Below are 21,135 nucleotides of genomic sequence, written 5' to 3' on the forward strand. Positions count from 1 at the left end.
AGTGGGTTAAGTGTCTGCCTTCAGCTCAGATCATGATCCCAGGGTCCTGGGATAGAGCCCCACATCAGGCTCCCTGAGCCAGTGGGAGGTCTGCTTTCCCTTTGCCCCTCCACCACTCACACTCAAACTCTCTCTCACTCTTTCTCTCAAATAAATAAAATCTTTAAAAAAGAAAATGAGTGAAATTAACTTAAAGGAGGAATGTGTTGATCTATATCATAGATAGGCTAACTACAGCCCATGGACCACTATTTTTGCAAATAAAGTTTTTTATTTTTAATTAATTAATTAACTAATTAATTAATTAATTTGACAGAGAGAGAGAGAGAGAGAGATCACAAGTAGGCAGAGAAGCAGTCAGAGAGAGGGAGAAACAGGCTCTCCGCTGAGCAGAGAGCCCAATGCGGGGCTTGATCCCAGGGCCCTGAGATCAGGACCTGAGCCAAAGGCAGAGGCTTAACCCACTGAGCTACCCAGGCACCCCATGAAGTTTTATTGGCATGTGGCCATCATTTACATACTCTCTAAGACAGCTTCTTGTGCTAGGATGATTGAGGTGGGTAGGTAGTTGCAGTAGAGACCATATGCCCAGAAACTGAAAATATTTACTATGTGGCTGTTTACAGAAAAGTTTGCCAACCCTCAATCTAAATGAAAATATATGAACATGTCCTTCGCTGTTATGCATGTTAAACTATCTTTTTTGGGTTTAAGCTTCTTTAAAAAACTAATTTTCTTTAAAAAAAAACAAAAACAAAAAACAAATCCTTGCAGATTTTTTTTAGTTTGCATATGGTCAGTAACATCACTACACGCACTTGTTGAATGACAAATGCCCACAAGTATTTTGAACGAGTTACTGATTCATCACTAACTTTCTAGAGAAATGGAGCTTAATTTTTAGTATATGTGCTGCTGAAGCGAGCACAGAAATGGAGCTTAATTTTTAAACAGTTTCATCTCCTTGAGAGCACGCAGCCAAGAGTTGATTACAAAAGGTTTTTTTAAAGTGTTACCATGCAATGAGATAAAGATCTGTACCATATAATAAATAAGAAACTATTGTAGCAAGAGCTTAAAATTGCTCTGTATGCTGTGGCAACATTACTCTGCCCCTACTCCACCCCTGCATGCATGGTGTGACTCAGGACCTGTCGTTTCTGCCCTTTCCGTTGACCCAAAGGGGGGCCAGGCAACTTGACATATGTCTTAAATTGAAGGCAAGGACCACAGCACAGTGAGCTGGTTTGACGATGATGTGTGGCTGGAAGGGACAGGAGCCTGAACACCTCTCCCGCCTTGTAGTGACAGTCAACTGTCCCTCACTGCTCGTATCTGTTCACGTTTCACTTCATCAGAGAGTGCTTCATATAGTCCTTGAAAGAACTCGCCTTCCTTCAAGAAAGGATCTGGAAAGTGCCAGGTTGTCACTGAGGGTTCTCTCTGATCACATTCAGTCTTCTCTGATTGTGTGAGAACTCCCTTTTCTTCACGCCCATCCCACACAGCATCAGGCAGGACCATGATGGAAAGCTGGAAGAATAAGATAGAGGTTGGCAAACTGATACCAATTTATTAAAAAGCAGTGGATAAAGGGCGCCTGGGTGGCTCTGTTGTTAAGCCTCTGCCTTAGCTCAGGTCATGATCCCAGAGTTCTGGGATCAAGCCCCACATCTCGGGCTCCCTGCTCAGTGGAAAGCCTGCTTCTCTCTCTCCCACTCCCCCTGCTTGTGTTGCCTCTCTCCCTCTCTGTCAAATAAATAAAATAAATCTTAAAAAAAAAAAAAAAGCAATGGTTAATAATAATAATGCTTTTTTTTTTTTTTTTTAAATAATAATGCTTTCTTACAAAAGTGAAAAGTCCCAGATACCTATTGTCAGGGCAGGATGTCTAGACCGCAGGTGTGAACTCCAACTGTCCTCTGTTCTTAAGCCAAGGCAGAAGCAGAGGGAAGGGGGCAACTGGGTGGCTCAGTTGGTTAAGCATCTGACCCTTGATTTCAGTTGAGAGATTGAGGCCCTTATCTGTCTCTGTGCTGGGTGTGGAGCCTGCTTAAGATTCTTTCTCTCCCTTTATCTCTGCCCCTCCCCACATTCTCTCTCTTTGAAAAACAAACAAACAAACAAACAAACAAAAGGCAGAGGGAAAAGCTAACCCTTAAGAGTTACATAAAGGTGTTCCCTTAATACTATTGGGCTGTCTATAACTCTACTTAGAAAGCAGGCTCACTCTCTGATTTTATTGCCATTTGCAAAATCTCTTCCTCTGACAATTCACACCATCATCATATAAAGCTGACTGTAAAAACTAACTGCTTTCTTTCTACATAGACCTCAGCTTATTTTTTTTTAATGGCTTTTTTCAAAAAGATCTATTTATTTATTTATTTATTTGATAGAGATTACAAGTAGTCAGGGAGGCAGGCAGAGAGAGAGAAAGGAAGGGAAGCAGGCTCCCTGCTGAGCAGAGAGCCCGATATGGGGCTCGATCCTAGGACCCTGGGATCATGACCCGAGCCAAAGGCAGAGGCTTTAACCCACTGAGCCACCCAGGCACCCCCAAAATGGCATTTTTTTATAGGAGGCTCGACATCCCCTGTGGGGATTGAACCCAGACCCTGAGATCAAGAGTCGTATGCTCTCCTGACAGAGTCAGCCAGGCTCCCTAAAAGCATTTTATTTATGTATTTATTAAATTTATTTATTTATTTGAGAGAGAGAGAGAGCACGCACCAGCAGTGGGAAGGAGCAGAAGGAGGCACATGGCACTAATCAGAGAGCCTGATGTGGGGTTTGATTCCAGGACCCCGAGATCATGACCTGAGCTGAAGCCAACAGTTGGCGCTTAACAGACTGAGCCCCACAGGTGCCCCCAAACAGCATTTTAAATGTATACATTTCGTTTATTTTGCTGTCGTAATTTGCTGAGGTAGAACCCTCTCTACTCGTTCATTTGATTCCCCCATTCTTCTCTGTTTGTCATTCAGTCACCAAATATTTTCGTCCCCACTATGTACCAAGCACAGTAGCAGGAGGAGAGACACAATGGTGAATGAGGCAGAAATGGTTGACCTTGGCAGGACACACCATGGACTTCCCCAGCCTTATCGTCAGGGAGCACAAGGGGCATTGTCTTCATTCGTAACATCCAGAAGAAAAAGGCGCTTTCACTGTGGCTCAATTTTGTGCATTGTACTAGGATGGCAGTAGCTTCTGACAGAAGGTGGTCACCTTTTTCAAGCAGTCTTTTGCTTTTTTTGGCTCACCTTCACCGCCGGAGCAGTTTTTGGAGCTGTCCCGAGAGGTCCGGCACTACGGGTACTGGCGGCTGGATCCGTGTACCTGTGACTACCCACAGCCCGGCTGTGGGGCCGTCCTCTCTGTTGGCAAGGACGAGATCAGCTGCTGCATAACCCTGCCTGACAACCAGACCCAGGAAGTCATTTTCCAGATGAACAGAGTGAAGCGCTGGCAGGTCACTTTCCTTGTAAGTATCTTGGCACTTGAAAGTGATTTAAAGTCTCTACTTTGGTTTAAAAATCCTCTTGTCTTTGGATGACAAAGTTGGCAGTAGGGACGTGGTTCTGCCATTTGCATCACCACATTGAGTGGACCAGCATCTAAGCCACATGAAGCATCACCTGATGGTCAAAGCCGTCTATCATCTGGTTCAAGTGTCCCATCTATAGCAGTAGAGACACCCACCTTCCCACTTTGCCATGACAGGCTTCTCTACTGCTTGAAGGCTGGCTATAGTACGAGAGCATAGAGAAACAATGGCTGCTGTTAGTGGAATTCCTAACACAGACTCAGGACTGACAAGATCTCTACCCTTGCAAACGAGACGCTGACCAGTAGATCTCTTCTTAAGGATCCCCTTCAATCATACCTACATTGCCATCTCCTCCCAGAGAAAACCCTCTGATCAGATGTACTGGAGTGCCTCCTTTGGGTCAGATGCTGTTCTGAGTGCTGCCACATCTATTATTTAATTAAATTCTTGCAATAACTCAGTGAGCTAAGTGGGATTATCCCCTTTACACGGGAAACTGAGGTTAACTAGGAGAGGACAAACTCAGAGCAACTGTAATCCCCAGTTGCTAAGTCTGTGGAATCCATGGGGATTTTTTAGCTGGGACAATACTAGGCCTATTTGTGGCACTTGGTATTGTCAACTATTTCTTGCTTCTCAAAATTCCCTCTCCTTCCTCCCCTGTTTTTGTGAGCTGCCTCTTCCTCTGAGCATTTCTGAAGCCCTCATTAACCCAGGGCTCCATTTCCATCTTTCTATTTTGTATTCTCTGAAATCAATTGCTTACATCCCAATGGAAAGGTCCAATATTTCCTAATGCCTTCTAGGCATCGACACCAGGTGTCGCACAGACATCCTTGCCCTCTCCTGCCCATCCTAGGGATCTTCCCCCTCTGGATTCCCCATTTTGGCAAATAGGACTTCAACCACCTGCTAAATGCCGAACCAGCAATCTTGACGTGATCAGCCTATGATTTTAGTCTTTTAAATTTATGGGAACTTGTTTAATGGCCCCAGATCTGGTCTCTCTTGGTAAATGTTCCATGTGTACTTGAAAAGAATGTGTATCCTGCCACAGTTGGATGGAATATTCTAGAAGTATTAAGTCAAGCAGTTGACAGTGTTCAGATCTCCTGTATCCTTGTATATTTGTATATTTTCTTGTATATTTCTTGTATATTTTCTACTTGTTGCTGAGAGAAGAGGAATGTTAAAACCTTCAGACCTAATTGTGGGTTTATCTATTTCTTTGAGGTTTATCAGCTTTCCCCCTCTTTTCCTGCCTTCTTTTGATTATTTCATGACTTGATTATTTTATGATTATGAAAAAAACTTTATTTACACCATTTTTTAGCTCTACCTTTTCATTTATTGTTACATTAGACTTGTATACAAGTATACAAGACTTGTAGACTTGTATAATGTATACTTGTATACATTATTCTTGTATACTTAAACTTATTACATTCCACTTTTAATTATTATACCACATCACAAAACGCATAACAACATTGTACTTCTATTTTCCTTTTTGTGATAGTTATTGCCATATTTCCACAGATATAAGCCTCATGCTGCATTATAATTATTTTTGCTTTTAAACAGTTGATTCTTTTAGGGTATCTGGGTGGCTCAGTGGGTTAAGCCTCTGCCTTTGGCTCAGGTCATGATCTCAGGGTCCTGGGATCAAGCCCCACATCAGGCTCTCTGCTTAGCAGGGAGCCTGCCTCCCCCTCTCTCTGCCTGCCTCTCTGCTTACTTGTGATCTCTGTCTGTCAAATAAATAAATAAATAAATCTTTAAATAAATAAATAAATAAATAAAGGGAATGGAAAAAAGTCTTTAAAAAAATAAACAAACAGTTGATTCTTTTTAACCTTTGAATTTGGGTGTAACTGTAAGTTGGCATGCGGTTTTAAGGAATGGTACAGAGATCCTGTGTATTCTTCACCCACTTTTCTCAAATTGTTAGTTACACCTTGCAGTACAATTTGACACCAGAATATTGGCATTGATACAAGCAAGAGTCCTAGCATTTTCATCATCCCAAGAACCCCTCAGGTTGGCCTTTTATGACTTTACCTGCTTTCTCTCACCACACCTCTCTTTAGCCCCAAGGAACCACTCATCTGTTATTTTTATAATTGTGTCACTTCAGGAGTGCTACGTAAAACTTTGGGTGATGGATATATCCGTTACTTTGAGTATGTTGATGGTTTCATGAATGTATGCATGTGTCCAGACTCATCAGGTTGTGTACATTAAATATGCACAGGTTATTTTTTACATCAATTATACCCCAATAAAACTGTTTAAAAAAAAAAAAAGGAGACACTTTTAAAACAAGGGTATGTACTGATCAGCTGATGAAATTGTTGTGACCAGAGGTTTGCAGGAACCTAATGCTGCATTTCCCCTGGAGCAATGACTCGGTGTTCAGTAATGCAGTGAATAATAAGAACTGACTGCATTTAGGAGACAAAAATATATATATATTAAAAAAAAAAGAGGAATTGATTACCTTAAAAATGGTCTCTAAATGAAATCATATGTAGTTTGTTTTTTGTTTTTTTTTTTAACTCAGCATCATTCTTTAGTAATTCATTCAGGTTGTTGTATATATCAGTAGTTTGGTTCTTATTATTGCTGAGCAGTATTCCATGGTATGGAATGGACAAGATTTATTTCACTAGTCAGCCAGTGAAAGATACCTGGTTGTTTCCTGTTTTTAGCTATAATGAATGAAATTCATACATCTGTTTTGGGACACAAATCTCCATTTCTATGGCATAAATGCTAGGGGGTACAATTGCTGGGTTATATGCAAGTTGCATCCTTGGTTTTTTAGGAAACTGCCAAACGTTTTCAAGAGTGGCTGTGCTAATTTCCATTTCCACCAGTGATGGATGCATGACTGACGGAGTTTCTCTGTAGCCTCAACAGCATTTGGTATTGTCACTGTTTTTTAGCTTAGTCATTTGCCTAAGTGTGGATTGGTATTTCATTGTGATTTTAATTTGCATTCCCCTCCTAGCTAATCATGCTGACCATCTTTTCATGTGCCCATTTGCTATCTGCATATCTTCTTTTGTGAGATGTTTTCTTCCATATCTTTTGCCTATTTTCTAATTGATTGTTGAGGGTTTTTTTTAAAGATTTTATTTATTTATTTGACAGATAGAGATCACAATAAGGTAGAGAGGCAGGCAGAGAGAGAGAGAAAGAGGAGGAAGCAGGCTCCCTGCTAAGCAGAGAGCCTGATGCAGGGCTCGATCCCAGGATTCTGGGATCATGACCTGAGCTGAAAGCAGAGGCTTTAAACCACTGAGCCACCCAGGCACCCCATGTTGGTTTTTTTTTTGTTTATTTGTTTCTTGTTTTTCATATTTCACTATTGTTTTGAGAGCACTTCATATATTCTAGTTACTAGTCTTTGGTTGGATATGTAGTTTGCAAGTATTTTCTCTTAACTCTGTAGTTTTTTATCCTCTCAACAAGGTCTTATGCAGAGGAAAAGTTAGTTTCGATGAATTTCAATTCATCAGTTTTTTCTTTCATAGATTGTGGCTGTTAGTGTTGAGTCGGAGAACTCTTTGCCAAACTCTGGATCCTGAAGATTTTTTTCTTAGAGTTTTTTCCTAAAGGTTTTACAGTTATAGGTCATACATTTAAGTCCATGACTCATTCTGAGTTAGTTTTCATCTAGGGTGTGAAACTCAGAATGACATTCCCTTTTTTGCCTGTGGAAGTCCACTAGCTCGGAACCATTTGTTGCAAAGCCTGTCCTTTAACTGACTTGCTTTTGCACCTTTGTCAGATATCAGCTGGGCACATTTGTGTGGATTTATTTCTGGATTTTCTAGTCTGTTCCATGATGCATGTCTCTATCCCTCCCCCAGTACTACATACACAGTCATTCCCTTCCTTTATAACAGCTTTATCAAGATATAATTCACATACCATGCAATTCACTTATATAAGGTGAATTCAGGGGCATTTAATTCATTCACAGAGTTTTACATCCAACACCACAATCAATTTTAGAATACTTTCATCACCTCAGAAAGAAGTCCCATATCCCTTAGCTTACGCCTATAAGCTACCTATCAGCCCTAAGAAGCCACTAATTTGCTTGTCTTTATAGATGCACCCATTCTGAGCATTTCATGATTAATGGAATCATATGTGATCTTTGTGACCGGCTTCCTTTACTTGGTATAATGTTTCTAAGGTCCACTCTTATCATAGCATGTACCAACACCTTACCTTCTTCGTGATCATATAATATTTTGTTGTATGGATACACTAAATTTTGTTTATTCAGTAATGTTTCTCTCTTTTGGTTGTTATAAGTTATGCTGCTATGAATGTTTGTGTACAAGTTTTTGTGTGGATATAGGTTTTCATTTCTCTCGAGTATGTGATTGGGAGTGGAATTGCTGGGACTATGTTGGTAATTCCATGTTTCACTTTGTAAGAAACTCCTAGACTATTTTCCAAACAGTCTGCTCCATGTTATATACCCCCTGGCAGTGTATGAGGGCTCTCCCCACACTTGCAAAGATCGTTATTCAGCCGAAGGTCTGAAGAGAGCTCTCTAGAGCTCTTAGTCTGTGTAAAGCCCTTGTCTGTGATCCTCTGCCCCATCGATTCTAAACTCAATTTCTTCAAACTTTCATCCCTTTCTCCTCAACTCAGCAAGACCTCTGGGCTCTGTTTGGGGTCCCCTTCCCTCCACTGCCTCCTGGAAACTCCAAGCAGTAAGCTAGATGGCTATGGGGCTCACCTCATTTGTTTTCCTTCTCCCCGGGTTAATAGTCCTGGATTCTATGTGGTTCAGTATCTGAAAACAGCTATTTTTCAGTTCATTTTCACCCTGATGCAGTCAGATGAATACTTCTAATACATAAATCTAATCATGTTGTTATCCAGCTTTTAAAATCAGTGAATGCATGCCTGTTGCCCGCAAAATGAAGTTCAGACTTCTTAACTTATCTTATCAAACCTCGAACAGCTAGGGCTCTTTGGTGGCCAGCAATAGAAAGCAACACTTCTGGCTCTAGTGAAAAAAGGGGATTTATCAGAGAGGCATGGAATAACCCAGTGACTCAAAGGAAGGCAGAGGCAGAGGCTTAGGAAAGTCAAGAACAAAATGAGCTCAGTGTTTCTAGGAAAGAAGGAATTCTTTATCAGGACATGCTCTTTGGATCTCTCCACTCTGGAATCAAAGAAGTGCATAGAAGGCATTTGTCCAATTAGCCTGAACTTGAGTCATGTGCCCCGGCCTCCAGGAGGGCAGCGTTCCCTGACAGCCCTACCTACATGGGCATAGGGAAAGAGAGACGGTTTTTCCCAAGGGCACAGGAGACTCCATTACCAAGAGAAAGAGGGATAGATGCTGTATACCAAAAGTCAAATCTGCTTCCTCCAGAGTCCTCAGGATCTGGCCCCACACTGCCTCTCTGAGGTGAGCCTCTTCTCTCACCACCCTGCCTGCCTTACAGCCTGTGCTTCCGCCATACTCGGTCTCTTGCCACGTGTCCAGTGTGCCAGGTCCCTTCATGCCTCAGTGCACTTGCACTTGTTATTTCTTCTACCAGAACCACTTCCCACCGCGCCTTCACCCACCTCCTCCTCCAAAAAACCCCACAACAACAAACATGGAAAATTTCTACTTTTGCTGCTCAGATATCACCACCTCCCTCCAGGAAGCCTGCCTTGACCCCTCTGAGTCTGGATCAGGTGTCCATCCTACCTCCTTCCTTAGACCTGGGTTTGCTTCCCTTATACTATTTATCATACCAAACTGTATGGCTTACTTTCACAGCCCCCCATAGACTGACAGCTTCCTGGCAATAGTGACAGTATCACTCACTTTGGTATTTGCCCAACAGTTAATAGCTGCTTCCATTTCTATCAGATATCAAATAATCTCTTTTCTCTGTAGGGAACTCTACTGGATACAGATGGACCCCAGCGAACTCTCAACCAGAACTTGGAGCTCCGATTTCAGTTTAGTGAAGAAAATCACTGGCCCTGGTTTGTTATTTACACTAAGCAGGTGAGTTCTCAGGGCAGTGCATGAGAACCAGCACTGAAATGCTCTCTTGCTTACTGGGGTGAACAAAGCATATTACTCTTACCCAACCGAGCAGGGTCTTAGAATATGCTATACACCCCCCTTTTTGGCCTGTAACACTGATAGGCTGTTGATTTTTGGTTTGGGTTTTTTGTTTGTTTGTTTGTTTTGTGGGTTTTTTTTTTTTTGGTTTATTTTTTGTTTGATTTCATTTTACTAATCACCACAGTCTTCAGGTCAATTAGAAATAGATGTAGTTGCTAAATAACAGGAGACACAACTAATAGTGGCTTAGACAAAGTGTTGGTGAACTTCCTCTCAAAGGACCAGATGGTAAATAGTTTAGTTTTGGGGTCCATCTGGTCTCTGCTACAACTACTGAACTCTGTTATTGCACAAAAGTAGCCACAGACAACGTGTGAACAAATGGGTATAGCTGTTTGCCAATAAAAATGTATAAAAACAAGTGAGGGGCTGGATTTATTGACCTCTGACTTAGACAATACGGATTTTCATCTCACTTAACAAGAATACTAGAGATGATTGATACCCCTTTTATCTGGAAGGCAAAAGCCCAATAGGCCTCCCATTATGTCTCACTGACCAGAAGTAAGTCACATGACCACCCCTAGCTGCAAGGGAGTCTGGGAATCAAGTATCTAACAAAAAAGAACAGAGTTCATGATCACCCTAGAGTAAGTGTGAGCTGGGCCCTTTGTCTCAGACAAAATCCAGGTTCTGTGAGGAGAGGAGAGACTGTTGGACAACAAACTATGCAGGTTTTCCATGACTTTATAACTGAAGTTGGAATAAATTTTTTAAAAAAAAACTAATTTTCTGAACACCAAATTCAGCTGAAAAATATTATGAACTAACTCAAGCTATTTCAAATTGGAATCAAAACTACAAACATTCTAAAAGGAAACCAAAATACCAAAGTAATCTTAACGTCAACATTTCATTCAACTTAAGTCATTGGTGATCGCACTATGTTCCATGGAACATTTTGGTTTCAGGTAGCGAAAGCTCCCCAAGACTCTCTGCTTTTAGTATAGTTGCAATCAAAAGATGATAGATACCAAGGTCCTCTGAAAAAACATGAAGTGTGAAACCAAATTCTAGGTTAAAGAAACAGGCTGTCAGGTTCACCTTGGATATGAAACATCCTTAGGGAAATGGTAGGATGGTTTGCAGTCACTTGGAGAGATGCAGCTAGATCTTGGCAATGAAATTGCCTTCCCTTGCCCGGAATGCTAAATGCAGTAGTTAAATTTTATTATGGTCTTTTAATCTAGTCTGTACCAAATGAGTTTAAGCCACTACAGAGAGGGCAATAAACATTCTTTTAAAGGATTCCCAGTAAGGTCTTATTTCCTTTGGAGTGTGGGTTTATTGATACACACCCAAGAGCTACTTCTGCAAAAGGCAGAAATGTGGCTTGTGTGCCTTGGCAAATACAAGTGAGGGCTGGGATCCTAATATTTTCTAGACCCTTTAAACAATAGCTCACTGCATCTATATTGAATAAATCTTACCTGGTTTATAGCCAAGTCTTAACCTACATATCTGTGCACATTGTATGGAATATGGAATCAGTCCTCATCTTTTATTAAAAAGTATTATTAAACACCCTTCCATGCTCTATCAACTCAGTGTATGTTGTTTAACTCTTTCATACCCTGGTTTTATGTAGGTTATAGATATGCACAGATAAACAGGGTTAGTTTTTAGCTAAACCAGGAAATCAAAATTTGTTTTTGTACATAAATACCAACTCTTTTACTCTTTTCCTTATTGGTAATAGTGCCTTTCTTCTCTTCTACCTCCTTTTCTCCCTTTAAATAAATTAAATTCTGGTCAAGCTCCACAGTCCTGCAAGACTTTGAGATGCTACCCGTATGTAGCCATTCTCCCTCTAATTCTCCTTTCTATGTCCTATCTCCCAAGAGTCTCTACTTTGGCTACCATCCCAACCTGGGTTTTCTCTCTTTCCTTCCTCCTCCTCTCCATCACCACCCTCCCTTCAGTGCCGGTGACCATCCTTGGGCATAAATTTATACTAAGGGCCTGCCACCTCTAGCTTTAAGCTTTGTCTCAAACTTTAGTAGGGCCAAAAGAGAAAAGTACAAGCCAAGGATTGAGAACAGGACAAAGGAAAAAGAGGATTAGTGGGAAAGGAGCAAGTAGGGAAGTCATAGGGAAACTTAAATTGGCATGTAGAGTGAAGATCCTGGAAAAAGGAAATCCCAGCTCTTGTGTGACAAGATATCTAATGTGGGTCTTGGCACTGACAATGCTGGGCCAACAAGAAGTCACAGGTGATACTGGGAGCAACCATCGGTCTTAAAAGTGAGTGATTAAAGGTGCTTGAAAAATAAGAACATGATGAAAAGTAGAGTTTTTTTTAGTTCAGTAAAAGCCATAAGGTGCTAATATACCCTTTTAAACAGGTTACTATTTGTGTCTAGTAATAGGTCTCTCAATAATAATGTATACAGTTAAATGTAAGATCAACCATCCTCCATTGATTTGATTACAATAATAAGTACTTTTTGTTATTTGTTGCTTGTTATTTGAGCTGCTTACAAATTAATGTGAAAAAATAGGAGGGAAAATTTTAAAAGGGGAAAAATTAGGAAATGTAATGATTCTCTGTCTTTTTAAAAAATTTAAGTACATCCATGTAATTAAGGAAATGAATGGCTACTTGTTAATTGCATCTTATACAAATTTATGGAAATTAAAGATGAAATCTAAAGTCTTACAAGTGTGCTGTTGGAGAGCAGAGTTCAAAATCTGCTTTGTGGTGTGAGGAGAGAAGAAAGGCAGGATCTCTTCAGTTGAGTGATTTCTTTATTTCTGGATTCTTTAGGCTTTTTTGCTGAGTAGCTGCTTGAAAAAGATGATCTCAGAAAAGATGGTAAAGCTAGCTGCAAAGAATCCAGAAATGGTAAGTGCTCTTATCTGTGTATCTTTTTCACTTTAAGTTCCTACCATCAGTCAACATTAACCTACAGGGATGAATTCTGGTCCTCTGGGATAGAACCCAGCCTCCCAGAAGTGAGCTCCTCCGCCTTCTCTAAAGAGCTCAGTCTTTAGAATTCAAGCCATTTTTTCAAGAGAAGTAAGTGTCCTTCCATTGCTCTCTATTCTTGTATCTCTGCTTTCCCCCAAATGGAAGATTCCAGATTTACCATAAAAACCACATCATAAAGTCAGGATCCAGAGGGGTCTTAAACACAGCAGCGATGAACTTAAATAAGCTCTACACTTCTATCTCTCGAAAGAACTCACAGTTTTTTGAAGCTTCCACTGTGCCAAATTAGAATGCCATTAGCAGTCAAAGGAAGCCATAGAGAAAAAGAACTTCTTAAGGCCATAAATTGTTCTCAGTGTAAAATTAAACTTTGCTTTTCTAGTCTGTATCTCTTCAATAAAGGCCTGGTAACTTATTGAGAGGGCTGTGGCAGACTGTAAAAAGAGACACTGAGATTTTAAACTTTTCGACTTGCCTTGTTACCATCATGATATGAGTATATCCTGAATAAGACAGTACAATTGGAATTTTAAAAATTATTACAAATACTCATACTTTAGTATTACTGATACTAATACTTTATTAATACCAATACAAATACAAATACTTTTTTAAAATACTAATGCCTGGTTGACATGTATAAACTTTTTTTTTTTTTTTTTAGCAGAATGTTATACTGATCCTTAAAAATGCAACAGAAACAGAAACATTTAGAAATGTTCCCTAATGTTTTCATTTAAATTGAGTCCTTTATAAAGAGGATGGGTGACATCTTTCGTTAAACACTGCTTTTTACTAGACTTTGAGTCTAGTAAGGACTAGAGAAAATAGTTGCATTTTATCCTATTTCTCTTTCTTCTAGAACTGAAAATATTTTCCTAGGGAAAATAAAATTTACTGCCCCTTGGTATTCAAACAATTCAGTGTACCATAGAGTAGCAAATCAAGCAATGAAGGAATCATGGATGGTCTTTTTAAAAGAGTCATAAAATCTAACCTCTGAGGCAGGATGGACCCCCTTAGGCTTCCATTATTATATATAAAAAAAGAAGAAGAAAAAGTTGTTAACTGAAGTAGCCCCATTAAAGAAAGAAGTACTCTCGAATGTGGCTGAATAAAATGTAAGCTACTTGATGCAGGAAATACTTGTACAATGAGTAGCTAAAGCATTTGCTGAATAATAGAAGGTAGTGACCTATTTAAAGTTAAAAAAGAAAAAACACCAACCACATTCTTTAGATTTGCACACAAATTGAAACCTATCCTTTTCTGTGGCAGATAGTGAAATCAGCATGTCAGTCAGCATTGCATTGCTTAATCCAAATAATCACAAATTTTAGTTCCACAAGCTCCTTTTCTCCTCCCCTTTCTTGTTTTGGTTCTTGGAAAGAAAAGTTAAGACCCTTCCTCTGGAAAATCGGGTTTTTGAGGCACCTGGGTAGCTCAGTCAGTTAAGCATCCAACTCTTGATTTCAGCTCAGGTCATGATCTCGGGGTCCTGGGATCAAGCCCTGCGTCACGTTGGGCTCTGCACTCAGCAGCAGTTGGTGGGGGTGGATCTGCTTGAGATTCTCTCCCTCTAACCCTCCCCCTGCTCACTCTCACTCCCTCTCTCTCTTATTCTAAAATAAGTAAAAAAAATTTTTTTTCTTAATTAAAAAGAAAATTGGGTTTTCAAGGGGGATATTATAGGGATAGTCCATATTTCAACCTGAAATTTCATCTACAAACCCCTGGGTAGAATGAGACCCTGGAAAGTGAAAATTGCAGACAGATCAGTTCTTTGAATGTATACTGAGTTCTGGGTTTCCTCACAAAGCACAGTTGACCAGAACAAGTCATTTTGTGGAACTTTAAGTAGCCATATAAATGTGTGACTGTGACATCCACTCATTTTCTAGGTAAACACAGAAAATCTGAACTGACATGTATCATTTATTAAAGGCTTGTATGGACTAGGATCCAGATCCTATTTTGCAGGATAGAATAGATTCCAAGATTTTGAAAATCAGGAAGAATCTAGAGAGGGGGGAGAGAAATTGAGGAAACTATAACCAAATGAACCCCATAAATCAGATAGTTCCTAGAAGCAGATTAAATAGTACTATTTTAACCTAGTAAGAAGGAAGGCTTTAAAAGAAGAAATTTAGTGCTAACTTAATTAACTTAGCTATACACATTGCTTTCAATGATAAGACTTGAACCCTTCTGAAGAGATCATTAAAATTTGAAGTCAAATGCACTAAAAAATGTGAACATACAACAATATCATGTTATATTCTTTTAAAGGCAGTATTAACTGCAAACCAGAAGGGGAAAAATTGTAACATTCTTTTTAGAGCTGTGCTCCTACACAAAAACCTATAATCAACAAATTTTATTATTTGCTCCTTTTAACTAAAACAGAATTTTAAGAAATATTTTATGTGAAAATAAAGTGTATTTGTTACCAGTAGGTTTAGCTATATATAATGAAGAGCAAAACAAGACAGAAGAAGTGTCCTAGGTAAAATAAAAGTCTATATCTTTCTCATCTAAAAGAAACCCAGAAGTAGGCAGTCTAGAGCTGGAACAGTGACTCCATGATGTCATTAGAGACCTTTAGTGTGTGGCTTTACCTCATGTTTGAATATGGCTGCTGGAGCTCCAGTCATTACATCCACACCCTAGGCTGTAGTATAAATGGAAAGTAGGAATGGCTCATCTCTTTTCTTTGAGGAGGGGTCTCTAAAATCCCACAGATTTCAACTTACAGTTCATTGGCCAGGAGTTAGTCACACCACAGGCCTATATCTACCTGCAAGGGAGTCTAGTAACTGTAGTCTTTTTACAGGTTATGTTGTCTCTCCAGATTAATTTGGGTGGCATTACTAAGAAAGAAGGGCAGAATGGAAAATAGGATGGGCTACCAGCAATCTCTGCCATTGAAAGAAATGTAAAGGACATTAAGAAAAGGAAGCAGATATATTTTAAGCAATAGATGTGTTCCTAATGAGTTTCTGAAAGTGTATCATTATTATCTTGTATATTGAACCATAATCTGAATATATGCAAGAGATAGGAACTTGTTCCTATGGTGACTAATTTTCTTTTTTTTTTTTTTTTTTTTGGTGACTAATTTTCTGAACTGAATTGAAAAACAACTTAGATTTTTTATTAATCCATACCTAGTTTGTATTATTAGTTTGTATATTTTTTCCTTAGGTTTACTAAAAAGTGATTCTGAATCTCTAAAATTGGTTTTCTGGGAATGTCAGACTTCGAAGAGTTGGTGCTATCTAGAAAACAGAAAGTACAGGTACATCACAACCCACTTGAGAATGGTGTGAGCATAGCAGGTAGACAGAATTTTAGAGAGCCAGGCGGAAATTACCCTGTGAGAGTAAGTAGTTATTAAAAGAAACTACCCGTTGATGAAGAAGCATATATAGGAATACTGCGTTATGAAAAAAGGATTTGTTCGCTTCCTCCCCCCAACTTTATTCCCCCTAGTATATAAAATATTTAAAGCTCTTATTTGAGTAAGTCAAGGAAACAGATATCAGAAATAGCTTAACATCCATAGTGCGTTCTGTTTTATTTATTTCAACATAGGGAGGGGAGGAAGGGGAAGGAGAATAGGAGAGAGAAACATTCTGAGCTGTTTATGCTAACATCTGTATTTCATTGCACAAGGCTACTTACGAGCGATAACGTAATATTGTAAACAGTAACAATAATACTATAACAAAACATGTAAGACTACAGAGCATTAATTTCTCATTTACCAAGACTTACTGATTTTTTAAAAAGATTTTACTTATTTATTTATTTACTTGATAAAAAAGAGTGTGAGTGGGGAAAGGGGCAGAGGCGGAGGGAGAGGGAAGGGGGGGAATCTCAAGTAACCTTTGCGTTAAGTGCTGAGATCATGACCTGAGCCGAAACCAAGAGTCAGACCCTTAACGGACTGAGTCACCCAGGCATCCCTAGTAACTGATTTTTTTTTTTTAATTATTAAGCTGGTCTTCAAATACATGAACATACCTATTAATACTAACCTAAAGGAAGTCCTTTGCATCCTTCAAAGCAATCTATTTTATAATGATATTAACTGTAGTTCAAAGGCAACACTCTTTTGCAGTGTCATGTTACTTATCCCACTTATTTTGAAATGTTCTTCCTCCTTATATTCTCATGAAGAATAAGCAGTAATAAACAATTCACACCTTGTTCATTTTTTTTTCACATGTCATTCTTGCATTTACAAATGCCGCTATTTACCAGGCAGTGGTTGGAAACTCAAGGATCCAGAGTCAAGGACTTTATATGTTGTGGTAGAGTGATACGTTAAAACCCGTATCTTAACACTAGTGGCTGAGAAGAGTGTTGTTTTCCTCGAAGAAGCATCTAGGAGTTCCTTCTCCTGAGCCCTGCCCAGGTCACGTTTCCTGGCTATGCCAGGCCCTGCTTGCCTTTCCCAGTTCCCGGTGCACTCTCCTCCACCCCACTCTGTGCTCTGGAGACACATCTCCGTGTGTTGCCATCTTGCTCTCGGGCCTCCTACTGGGGTCACCCATGGGAAAACCCAGCCACACTGGATGGAGTGTGGAAGAAAAGTGAGATTGTGGGATTTATTTCTCCAGTTCTGTCGCTGCCGGGTCTCTGTGGTTGGCACAGCCTTCTGCTGAGGGCCAGGCTCCTGGAGGTGGCCTTTCCTCCCCACAGCTCTGGCTCCCCTCATTCCAGTACCAGCTGCTACCCCTGCCCCTTCCGGCCCAGGAGTGGAAAACATTACCCTCCAGCCCCTCACAGCAAGCCCCTAGGGGCTCCAACATCCCTTTGCTGATTCATTTAATCCTGTCCGCACCTCCATGAAGTAGTTCCTTTTTTAAAAAAAACTGCTCCTCAGGAGTGTGCCATCTGTTTTCTGCCGGGACCCTGACTGTTATATTAAGTTTACCTCATGTACGGGAGGTATATTCAAGTGTCTTGAACTTCCATTTGATCTTCACTTGATTCATGGTGCCTTTTGATTAATCAAAGCCCCCATTTGGCTTTGATTCAGCGTATGGATTGGGGCTCTGGGGATTATTTCAGGATTTAGGAGCTCATTTCGTGTGAAGTCCTTTTGGAAGCTGTGTTAAATCACAAAATCTATAGGCAACCACCGGTGTTAAACGCGAACCTTCACTTCACTTTCAGGGGCTCCATTTCTGCCACGTTTGTATATTTGCAAATGAAGGGGGGTTGTGTGGATGGGAAGCAGGTGTGCCTGCTGACAGGCAGTCTTGGAGACCATTAAGAGGATTATTGTAGAAGGGGAAACGTGCTAGTTAAATAGATTATTTGTGTGCTTGCTTCTCCAGGCAGTGCTGACTGACATTTTACTAATCTATTTAGCAGATTGAAGTTCCAGAACAAGGCAACCGTAAAAAACACCGCGTTCAACAAAGCCAGGTCTGTGAGTAAAATAATGTAATTGAGACATTATAATTTTGATAAATCTGTCCTTTTCCCCCTTTAAGTAACCAAAGTCATTCATTCTACTTTTAAGAACAAGCCAGAATTTTCTCTCCCAGAAGCTCTTTCACATAGGATTGTGCCAATGGGAGGACTACCACAGAAGGATAGTATTTTTTTTTTTTTTTTACTGTAGTACCCAGCAGGGCCGGGAGACAAACTCTCCTGAATTTTTACATAGAAAATTTCCAAGAACAGAGAATTCTTTAGTGATTTTCTCCTACACTCCATGCAATTTTTAAAAAAATCCTCTTTCTGGTTCACATTTTCCTTTCATGAATTCTCTGCAATGTACTCTGTAGAAAACAGCCTTTAAGTTTATTAAATACTCTTTGGAGCATTTAGGTCTGTTGGGCAGATAACAATAACAGTAAATATCAAAGTGGAAAGCATAGTAGGCACTCAGTGCCAGGCACTGTTCTAAGCATGTTTATGTGGATCACGACATTTATTCTCACCAAAGTCCTATAAATCATTGGGGGAAACAGGCACAGAGAGGTTAGGTGACTTGCCCAGGTTGCACAGTAATCAATGGGGGGAAGAAGCAAGATGGTCTGTCTCCACAGCTGTGCCCTTAACTAACTCTTCCTTTCTACGTTCAAATCCTAGTGTATGTAAGTGAAATAAAGGTGACCTCCAAGTAGCATTTGAATGGGATTTATTATTGATCCACTCCTGTTACACAGTCTGCTTGCTGTGTATATAAATGCACTAAGTATATAAGGACAGTACTTCTGAAAATATAAGGTCCTCTCTTGAGTGACTAAGCTCAGTAAAAAGAAAAAAAATTTAAACACATAATACCAGCTTTTCTGGCTGCTTAGATCAGAGATAGGGGGTAAGAACTCCACCACGGACTGGTGGATATGTCCTCAAACAGATCAAAAAACTAAATGTTTAAGGGACTCCTGAGGTGCTTATTAAAATGTAAATTCCTGGGCCCCACTCCAAAAGAGTGATTTAGCAGATCAGCATTTATAGCAAGCACCCCAATGGGGAACACTGCACCGAGGTTCAATTTCTTTACCTGTAAAGTGTAGGTAGTAATCACTCCATCACTCCCATTCATCAGCAGCATAGTGATTAGCACAGAGCTGTGGTTCTCAACCTTGGCTATGTGCTGGAATCACTTGGGGAGCTCTAAAAACAAATCATGGCTGGGCCCCACCCTCAAAGACTCTGACTTAATTGGTCTAGGGGCCTGGCAACAGAATTTTTAAAAGCTCCTCAGGGCATCTAATATACAGCCAGGATTGAAACTATTATCCTGGAACAGTGGTTCTCAAAGTTTGGTCCCCAGAGCAATACCATCAGCATACCTTGGGAACTTACTAGAAATTTAAATTCTAGTTTTGGACCCCAAACCTACTTCATCAGAAACCCCAGGGATGGAGGCTAGTAATCTGTGTTTAGCAAGCCCTCCAGATGAGTCAGATGCATGTCAAATTTTGAGAGTCCCTGTTCTAGAACAATAGATAACACATAGCACAACTATGATCAACATTGAAACTAATTCAGATGTCCTCTCAGATGAATAGCAATGCTAAAATAGGCCAGCCTCCCTTATGCTCTAAGCAGGGCCAGCATGTCAAAAGTTGTCCAAGTGTATTGAATTCCAACTTATTTAGCAAATCTTTTTTTTTTTTTAAGATTTTATTTATTTATCAGAGAGAGAGAGGGAGAGCACAGGCAGACAGAGTGGCAGGCAGAGGCAGAGGCAGAGGGAGAAGCAGGCTCCCCGCCCAGCAAGGAGCCCGATGTGGGACTCGATCCCAGGACACTGGGATCAAGACCTGAGCCGAAGGCAGCTGCTTAACCAACTGAGCCACCCAGGCGTCCCTTAGCAAATCTTTATATAGAGCTTATCCTGAGCCAAGCACTGTTCTAATTGCATTCCACATATAACTCATTTAATCCCCATAACAACCCAGCTATTATTATTATCCTTGGTTTATAGCCAAAGGAACTGAAAACACAGAAAGGTTAAGTAACTTGCTCAAGGTCACACAGCAAGTAAATTACAGAGCCAGTATCAGAACTGAAGCAGTATTTATTTGTTGTTTAACCAGTAAAGTTTGTTTATTTCTTTGAACACTTTGCCATGGGGGCCTCTCTATCAAGACAAATCCCTCAAAGAAAAAAAAACTTTTTTTTTTAGCTTATCTGGCCATTAAGGAACATTTGTTTCACCAGGGACAAAGCCATGACCTTGTCTTTGAGGTTTCATAAATATTGAAGGCCAATTCTTCACTCACTGAGGGTTTATAGCAACCATAACCACTTACAATGTTTTAAAATATAAAACTTGTTTGAAATTTGTATTTGTGTGGGGTGTGCATAAAGATTTGACATAGAGTTAAAAAATGGAAAGTTGCATAGCTTTAAGAGGGTGAGACTGGGGTGGTGGGGGGGAGGTAAAAGGATGAGGGCAGCATCCAAATGTTACCTGGGGACATACCAGTGCCTAGAAAGGCCCTCTGAACAGGTCTACCTCAGCTACCAGCAGGAGGCACTCTTGGTCCTAACACAGACACCTACCCCAAGACAAAGCTTCTATGGGGAGAAAAAAAAAATACTTGAAATAACCATCTTTTAAATAAATGTAACCTTTCTGTTGCCTTTTTAATATTATTTTAACATTCTCGTGACTTTGTGATTATTATTGTTGTTATGGAAATTATATCCTCACATACATTTCTGACCTGTTTATTTCACAACAGAAAGATTTTTCTCGTTTTCTACCAAGAAAAAGCAAGATTGAGATGGCCAATGTTGACTGTGTTTTGGGGACCATAGAGGAAGAAGACCTTTGATGAGAAACTCTCACATTTTTAAATGTCCTCTGGGCTGTCTCAACAGTGAAAGAGCTTGGGGATTGAAAGTGGGCTGTCCACCAGCAGTGGAAGAAATGGGACCCCTTCCCATTTTCTCTTGCCATTAAGATGAAACAAGATGGGCTCGGGAGGGAGACAAACCACAAAAGAC

General features: G+C 40.1%; 1 protein-coding gene across 2 annotated transcripts in view; it reads left to right on the forward strand.

Annotated features, from left to right (window-relative positions):
• SNX31 (sorting nexin 31) overlaps positions 1-21,135 on the forward strand; it is a 58,577-nt gene extending 37,442 nt beyond the window's left edge. For both annotated transcript variants that reach the window (XM_044247097.1, XM_044247098.1), the window contains 5 exons: positions 3,284-3,487; positions 9,480-9,593; positions 12,484-12,561; positions 18,031-18,087; positions 20,871-21,135. In XM_044247097.1, the coding sequence (XP_044103032.1) occupies positions 3,284-3,487; positions 9,480-9,593; positions 12,484-12,561; positions 18,031-18,087; positions 20,871-20,963 (546 nt within the window). In that variant the 3' untranslated portion in view covers positions 20,964-21,135. The remainder of the gene's footprint in view (positions 1-3,283; positions 3,488-9,479; positions 9,594-12,483; positions 12,562-18,030; positions 18,088-20,870) is intronic.

The sequence above is a fragment of the Neovison vison genome, chromosome 4, assembly GCF_020171115.1.
Source record: "Neovison vison isolate M4711 chromosome 4, ASM_NN_V1, whole genome shotgun sequence".
In the NCBI taxonomy this organism is placed as follows: Eukaryota; Metazoa; Chordata; class Mammalia; order Carnivora; family Mustelidae; genus Neogale; species Neogale vison.